General features: G+C 52.6%; 1 protein-coding gene across 2 annotated transcripts in view; it reads left to right on the plus strand.

Annotated features, from left to right (window-relative positions):
* Window positions 1–8,021, plus strand: part of LRIG2 (leucine rich repeats and immunoglobulin like domains 2) — a 28,991-nt gene extending 20,970 nt beyond the window's left edge. The window contains exons 18-19 of one of the 2 annotated variants that reach the window (XM_054181195.1): window positions 171–333; window positions 7,843–8,021. In XM_054181195.1, the coding sequence (XP_054037170.1) occupies window positions 171–333; window positions 7,843–8,005 (326 nt within the window). In that variant the 3' untranslated portion in view covers window positions 8,006–8,021. Of the gene's footprint in view, window positions 1–170; window positions 3,584–7,842 lie in introns of those variants that run through there. The other variant, XM_054181194.1, reaches the window with a different exon arrangement.
* The last annotated feature ends 555 nt before the right edge of the window (window positions 8,022–8,576 follow it).

Consider the following 8,576-nt stretch of genomic DNA (forward strand, 5'->3'; position numbering starts at 1 on the left):
GTAACAAAGTGCTGAAATGGGAGGGCATCCAGTAAAATATGCTCTCCAAAATAAAGGAAATAACCTCAGAAAGACTGTTACTGCTGAGTTGCACAACTCAACTCTGTTTAAAATTTGAGTGTGTTTATCATGAACTCACTTCAGTTCATCTTCTAACTTTTCTTCCTCAGAACCCTTCCAGCTTCCTTTATGGGGAGTAAACAAGGACCTAGCGCTCTCTCACTCCCACTTTCTGCATCAGCAGTCGGCCTGTGAGACCCCACGACCTCCTCAAAGCGAGGGCATTATTGACAGTGACCGGGAACAAGCTGCTTCACCCAGACCTTGCCACAGGTTACGTGAACATAACTTTGATTTTAATAGGACACGGAACATTCATGACTATAGTGAAACCACGTAAGACCCTAATACAAAGTCTTGAAAGCAAATCCGTATCAACTGACTTCTTGTATTTACTACCTCAGGACTAACCCCAAGGCCAAAGATGCTTGTGTACGTGTGTCTACAACTCCAGGCTGACTAAACACGGTCAGGCCCCCTAGGCGGAGGTGGCACATGCCCTTTTCCCTTGGATTTCTGTGTACTGGAAAATGGGAATGTGCAACAGAACACATGGATGATTAGCGATATCCGCAAGAATAGCATTAAACCATGGATTTTCTGATGTTGGAAGCAGCCTTTGTGTTGGTGCACGCTTTGAAAATCTCTCAAGAACGCATAGCTATTTCGCACTGCATTGTCTGCTTGAAAACAAATGTTCAGGGCCTCCGCGTGGAATTCCCCAGTAATTGTGAGCATAAAACTCTTGGCCAGCTTCTTGTTCCTTAGACTGTTGGCAGGCGCCTGTTACCAGTCTAATTTTGGGGCTTGTTTTGTCCTATGAATAATGGACTCTAGTTGTAAATAAATTTGCATTTATAAATATTTTGTATACACTAAGCATATAAATGTGTTGGCTGTAATGTAAATATATTTTTTATTATGCCAAAGTATGTATCATACTGTTAGTCTTGACAGCTGCATATCAAGCCATATGGTTTTGGGTGGTTTTTTTGGTGGGACCGAAAGCTTGGTTCTGAGGGGATAGAGCTGTCTTTGTTTTGGAAAGAAGTGAATTTACTGTAGGTATGTGGTGAAACTGTGATATTTCATTGTTACGTACAACCCTGTATGCATTAAGCCTGACTTACCTGACTGCAGGCTGATCCATTTCGTGACATGAGCAGAGGTCTAAGTTTTGACCCATTTAAGCGTTGAGAGAGTCCTTGAATCTCGGTGTTGGGCGCCCGTCTGGCCCAGTAGAGCATGAAGCCCTGCAGACCCTGCACTGACAAGCCGGGTTCACCTGGATTCCGGGCTGGAGCAGCCAACTTCCCAGAAGTTCTTGTACATAGCAAACAAAAAACCAGTATGCAAAATGTTTCCTTCCGGTCATCTGGTAAAATAGCTGTAGGATGAGCGTTTTGAGTGGCATCTTTCAGAAGTTTATCTAAGCTTTTATCTTTAAAAGAAGCCTGTGTATTGTCTGTGTTGCAGCAAGGTCTCCATGTATTTTTCCTAGCTGACAGTTAAGTGTACTTTTTAAAAGAACGTTGTGATGAAAAGCGTCGGATGAATTGGGAGAGCGTTTGATAAATACCCAGTGAACCATGCTGTGGATTTTGTTTCCTCTGCACAGCCAAGAGGCGTGTGTAGTTTAAAACACTTGTGTCCTTTTCTGTTGTAAAATATCAGGCATGATTGTTGCCCTGTTGAACTCTCTTAATAGTGGCCAAAATGTTTACATGTTTGACAGGTGAGAAATGACACGATGTGCAGGGAGCTGCTCAGTATTTGAAATCCAGTACTTGGTGAGGCAGAGGAAGTGCAAACTTCGTTAGTTACAGTAGAATGTACCTGACAAAATTAGGAGGAAGAACATTGTAAAGACTTCCTGAAAATTCTTCTGGGAGAATGCACGTTTGCGTAGCAGTGGTTAGAGGCTCCTCAGTGACGGGTATTCGGCAAGTGTGTTGTGCTTAGCACTAGAGTGCCTCAACGTTATGCTCTATATTCATGCCTGAAGAGCAAGGGACGTTCTTCCTAGCCATTGTTGCATTTTTTCAAGCCATGGATATGTACTAAAATGAAAGCAGCTGCATGGTATATTTTTATAAAGACAGAAAAACCTATTTGGCCCAGCCCAAGAGAGGAATGTAAGACTTCCCGTTGATCCGTTCCTAGATAGGAGGGGCTGTGACTGAAGTATCAGATGCAGTCATGCAGGATCACAGCTGAAACTCCAGAGACTGTGGATTATTTGAGTAAATGCTGGGAAAAAGGATTATTTTCCCACAGCTCTTTGGGCATGAATAATAGTCAGATCTATGCAAATGAGCACGTATTATGAAGGGCTCTTACCATGCTCTCAAAGCAACTGCGGTTGCTTTGATAGCCAGCAGCTTTGGTAGGAAGAGGATCTGATTGTCCTTGACTTTTGGATAAAGTAGAGAGAAACACAGGTGTGTGAAACTTTTTGGGCTCTGACATCTGAAATGTTTTAGTAACATACAGGCTAAAAGAAGAATCTTAAGTTTGTTTCATTCTGGTTTTGTTTCCTCCAGGCTTTTCCTTTCCAGACAGCATTTAAGACATGGTGCTTATTCTCAATCCAAAGTTATCGCTCCTGCAGGAACACAGTACTGTCAGTTTAAATCCAGATGAGAAAGCTCGGGTCATGAAACTATGGCAGCAGAAAAGCCTCATCCTTTGGGGCTGCTTGCTGCTTTCTCCAGATATTCACACCGGCTGCTGTGGCAGAGTGCTTCTTGGCATGTGCAGAGCCACGCTTCCCCGCTAGCCAGCAAATAGCACGCCTGCTGCTGCTCTGTCTCCCATCAGCATTTGGCAAATGCTTGTTACGTTTTCTTTCATCCCTCTCTCTTGTGGAGTTGAGCTACCGCAGATCTGTCACGGCACAGCTGTCGATGTCCAGACCTTAGGTGTGCTTTGGGCACAACTCTCTCGCGTGATTGCATTCCCTTTAGGTAGGTAAGATGTGTTTGGCCAAGACTAGGGTTTTAAAATCAATGCTGTCTGCCCCAGGACAAACTGCAGTGCTAGCTGCACTGATTTCTGGGAGATACTGGCCTGTAAAAGCTGCCGTGATGAATTAGGACATTTGCGTCCTTCCACGAGCAATGGTGTCTCTTTAAAGTCCGTAAGCTGGCTGTAAAGAGCTGAAGCTTCTAAGCAGGTGAACACCTTGCTGTACTTAGCGTTGTGGAAAAACTTCCTAGGCAGACTTGCAGACAAAATCCCACGTCTCTTCCCCTCTCCTCCAGGAGGTGCAGACAGGACGGAGTGGCCATTCTGTCTTCAGTGAACACAGACAGTTTCTTCAGTCAATGCCAAAGTACTAACAGTACGGGAACCAGGGGTTCATAAGACAGCGTGAGCAAAGCTGCTTTTGTGCCCTGTTGCTATTTCCTAGTGTCTATTTATATTTTTTTCACGTAAGAATGTATATTTTGTATAGCATGTGTAATATATGTTTGTCTATTGTAATATACCTTCATTCAATAAAATGCTATATACATGAGCATCCAGTGTAATTTTGTTAGTTTTCAGATTAAGTAATTCATTTTTCTTCTATGATATTTAATTTTCATAGGGGAAAAAATACAGTAAACTTTGTCTGGGGTGTTGCTGGGCAGCTGGCTCCAGGTGCCTCTGCTTGAGCGGAGGGTTGGACAAGGTGACCTCCAGAGGTCCCTTCCAGCCGCACTGATTCTCTGACCCGTATTTCAGTTTTCCAGCAGGGAACGCCCTGTACCCTTTTCTGAAAATGTGCGGGTGCTTCTCCCACCGCGCCGCTGACTCTGGGCCAGGAGACTCGCAGATCGCTGTGCTCCCAGCGCTCTCCTCCCGCTACGCGGATGCTTTGAAGTACCAAAGAGATTTGCTTTCTGGCAACAGACTCAGCATAAATGCGTTGGCGAGAGCATCGCCCCGTACCTGCCGCAGGAGGGAGAGGTGCCTGCCTCCCACCCTACCAGCTACCAGCCCTCCTAAAAGGCAGCGTAAGTTTTTTATTCCCTTGAATAACTTACTGTGTTTCTATCACTGTATTCTTGTGCTGGTTTGTGTTTGCTCTCCTGTGCTCCATTTTGTATGCTGCCCCGTTTTACCTGTTCACAGCTCTTGGCACCACGCAGCTTTTCCCAAGGTATCCCGAGCTCCTGTACCTGCCTCTTCCTCCGTTCTTGCTGACAGGTGAAGTCTGCACCCCAGGAAAGCGTGGTCCAGGAGAGCCGGGTGTACGCGCAGTCTGACGCACGAGTCAGTCACCCGGTCGGCAGGCTGCTGTCGGAGCACAGCACATGGCAGCCTGCAGCGCGGGGCTCTCCTCTCCCGGCCGTAGCGGCCAGGGGCTGCCCAGGGGACCAGCTTGGCAGGGAGCGTCCCCAGATGCAGCTGTGGGAGCGGCAGCCAGCTCGCGCGGGGCTCCTGCCTTGCCCGCAGCTGCACAGCCGGCTCTGCGGCGGGGCCTGGCGCGCCCGCTGCCCGCCCGGCCTTGGGTCCCTGCCCGGTTCCCTGTGGCAACGTGCGATGCGTTTGGCAGCGCTGCCCGGTTCCTCGTGGCCTGTCTACTCCCACACGCAGGGGAGCGTGTCGTGTCCATAGGAGCTGCGCTGCAAGATCCGAAAAGCAAAGCTGGGCTATAAGCAAAGGTCAGTACTTCTGTTGTCTCCCTTCGCAGCAAGAGCTAAAGGGCTGCCCTTTCTCTTTGTGCAGGATCTTGACTTTATCTGTCAGTGCACGTGCCTGATAACCAGGGGTTCCGCTGGTGGCGGTACCCGGCCTCGGGCTGTACCTGGGCGGGCAGGGGACAGCAGAGCCGCCTCCGGCCAGCTCAGGAGGCTCCCGTGTAGTTACAGCCTGCGCTGGGGTTTCCCAGGGGACCGGAGCTGAAGCGCTCGCAGTGACCGCGGCATTCCTCAGATCCCAGCTTTTTGCATGTTCTTTGGTATTTTCAAGCCACCGCAATTGCAGGGGGGTGGCCTCGATGACGCGAGCCTGCCCCACAAGCCTTGCGTTATCCAGGAGCGCAAGCGTTGTGAAACCCCACCCCATCCTGTGGTCGTTTCAACAAGATGCTCAGGAAAAACCAGCTATCACCTTCCCTGGTAAGTTCAGCGCTCCCTGGCTCATTATGTACGTCTCAACCCTGGCACGGTGTCAGAGAACCAACAGCTATTGAAGATAAGATCATGAATAGTTAATGTTCTCAGTTACCCAAGCATATTTAAAAATTAACACTGCAGCCTGGTGCTGATGAGATTAAAAAACTGGGTCATCAAAGAGAGGAAAAAACAGAAAACAATTGCGTCTACCCTCGGGCTTCACTAATGACTGAGTTTTTGTGGAAGATCCTATCCCTTCCTTGCTTTAATCCTTCAGTGGTTTAAAATACTGGATACTTCATTAAACCACCTTTCCTCCCACCTGCCAGGTCCTTCTCCTCCCCTCCCGCAGGAGTGTTTGGCCACTTGGGATGAGGCTCCAGGCTCGGGAGCGATGGGGCTGGTCGGTGCCATGGGCGCCCGCCCCACACACGTCCCCACATGCAGCGCGGGGGCCTGGGCACTGCGGAGCTGGTGGCCACGTGATGGCCTGAGTGACCCAGCGCGGCGGTCGGGGAGTGGGTCCCGGGCAGAGGGCATGGCCTGGCGGGACACTCTCCTCCGGGAGCAGCCCCTGGGGCCCCTCCAGCCTCCCGCTGGAGAAATGGTCCTGTCTCCTCTCCTCGTGGGGCGACGGCTTCGCCTGCTGCCAAATGGAGCCCAGTGTTGCAAGTCCTTCAGGGTCTGCGCTTAGCAAGGGGGTAAGCAAATAGCTGAGACGGGAAGAGAAGAGTCCTCGGGTCTGTGGGAGCCCCAGCGGGGCTTTGGCAGGGCAGGCTCCGGTGCCAAGGCAGCCGCAGCTCTCGGGGCCAGCAGCTCTCCCCGGGCTCTGGGCTGCTGTCCCTCGCGCGTAGGATGCTGAAAGAGACACGGGATCCTTTCTCAGAATGAAAATAGGCATTCGTAGGCAGACAAGAGCATAGGGGACAAATAAACTCTAAATCCTAACTTTTATGGCTTTTGCCCTGAAGGAGCTAACGGGGAGGACCAGCAGCAAGAGCCGGAGCTCACCCTGGCAAGCGGGCGGCTGCCTGTGGCCAGCGGGAGCGTGGATGGGTGTCTGCCGGGGCGGGCGGCGCAGAGGGCGCAAAGGCACCGTGGCTGCCCGTGGATCCCAGGTGAGCGGGGACGGCGGTTGGCCCCCGGTGTGCGTCTGCCGGTGTGGTGGAGACGAGGATTCCCCCGCGCTTGAGGGGGCGGGTGAGCTCGTACCCGCCGGGATGCGGACACCAAGGCCGGGGGGGAGCAGCCGCCGAGAGCCGGGATGCGCCGGGCAGAGCCGGGCCCTGGGCTGCCGCCTGCTTTTCCTTCCCATGTCCGAGCCGGCTGTTCCTGGGTCTGCTCGCTCTCACCGCACCGAGCCGGTCAGGATGGGAATGGGGATGAAACGCAACATGGCAAAAAACGGGCAACCTTGGAGCATGTCCTTTAATCAAGGACCTTTTCTTCCTGCGCCCGGGAGGCAGCCCCGGGTTGGGGCTCCTATTTGCAGGGAAATGGAGCGCTATTAAAGCTACTGTTTATCTCATTTTCTCCCAATGAGATGCTATCGATTTGCTCTGTAGAGGGACATACGCTGATTAAATTGTGAGCGTTTATTGACAGGCCCTGATGGCTGCTGCGCTCGGCCGCGTGCCGGGGGAGCTGCCGCAGGGTCGCTCCTGCTCTGCTTCCACATTCTCCTGATAACGTTTCGTATCGGGGTCTGTCTTGCGAGCTGACAGTGCTTCATCCTGCTGAGGGGAAGCCGGCCGCAGGCGCAGCCGGGCTGGGGGAGCCTTCCCGCCCGCTCGGGACCAGCCGTGTCCCACAGCGGATCCTAGGGCTGCACCAGGCCAGGGGCTGCGCCTGTTCCGTGCTCCGAGATGGCGCCGTCCACCCGTCGCTCCCACGGCCCGCGTCTCCCACCACCCGGCCTCACCGCTCGGGCCGCCCTGGGGAGGTCTCCCCACCCCGGGCTGGGGGTCGGTGGGCGGCAGTGGCACCGAGGGAAGGGTTAAAGCTCCGTCCCCAGAGCCCTGACGCGGATCATGGCTCTCGATTTTAGCTCATCTCTCTTGGCAAAGGCAGATTTTCTCTAAATGAGATCCTCCTGCGCATAACTTGCGTGTAACACGGGATAACTGCTCCGCTCATCACTTTGAAGGTTCAATTTCACATTAGGTTTAATGTCTTGTCTGAAGACTTATATATGTAATTCACCCCAGCGTTTAGAAAAATCTCGTGCGTCCTTGCTCAGATTTATTGTTGATACCGTTTTGCCTGACGCTGGATCTTGCAGGCGCATCTATTGAACGGTGGGCTGTGATTTGTGACTCGCCAAAGGGGATTTCAGGATGCAGAAATAAATGTGCCCTGCTCGATTAATAGCTAATAGCCTGCTGAGAGCATCCCTGGCAGCGTGCTTGGCTTGGGAAAGGACTGGCTGAACAGAGCCGAGGAGCTGTTCTGCAGAGCAGGACAGATCCCTTTCTGAAAAATTTTAATTAACTTAAAACAAATGCACAGGAAAGGGCTGGCCATTAGCCGCCTTTGCTTCCTGAGACTCATCCCTGCTAATTAAGCAGTGTGTCAGTGCGAGTGACCTACAGTTAACACAGCACCCAATTTGCATTTAAATTAAAAAACATATTTTAAAATAAAGGTTTCATTAAGCTCTGTTTGTTTGTCTTTCCAGGCATACACCATTATCAAACCCTTCACTGATTTCCAATGACCGACTTTGGCCTGGCAGCAGCTGTAGGGTCGGGGCAGCGCTGGCCCTCCCTGCCCTCGGATGCTCCGACACAGCCGGATCCGGAGCGGGAGAAGTTTCCAGCGGAGCCTCTGGGCTGGGATGAGTTCTGCTGGCCAGAGCCGTCTGGGCTGCTCCTCCTCGGGAAGGTGCTTCTGACGGTGAGGGGCTCTCGGCGTCCTCGTAAGCGGGACGTCACTGTTCCGCCTGGTGTTTTTCCTCCCTGCGTTGTCCTTGCCCACAGGAGCAGCACCGGCCGCAGAGCTCTGCGCTTCCCTCGCGGGGCTGGGGCTGTGCCAGGGGTTTTATGGAGAGGTCTTCCCTCTGCTGCTCCCGAATCGCAGCACCCACCACCCACCCAGCCTGGCTGCCCAAGGCCTCCCCTTGCCCGCGGCTGCAACGCGAGCGAGCAGGTTGTGGAACGGGTGTCGTGGCCCTGCAGTGACTCACGCTGAAGCGAGTGCCTGCAGCCGGGGGAAGCAGCTCCCAGCCTGTGAGAGCAGCGTCCGTCCGTCCCATAGAGCAGCGTCCGTCCCACAGAGCGGCGGCTCTGCAAGGTCCTGGCTCCAGCGGCACGGGGGCTTTGCGCGGTTGTTCTCACGGTGCACACACCGTCCCGCAGGCATCAGTGCAGCAGGGACGGGATGGGGCACCTCAGGTGGACAGTGGGGACGTGT

Source organism: Rissa tridactyla, chromosome 21 (genome assembly GCF_028500815.1).
Source record: "Rissa tridactyla isolate bRisTri1 chromosome 21, bRisTri1.patW.cur.20221130, whole genome shotgun sequence".
NCBI lineage: Eukaryota > Metazoa > Chordata > Aves > Charadriiformes > Laridae > Rissa > Rissa tridactyla.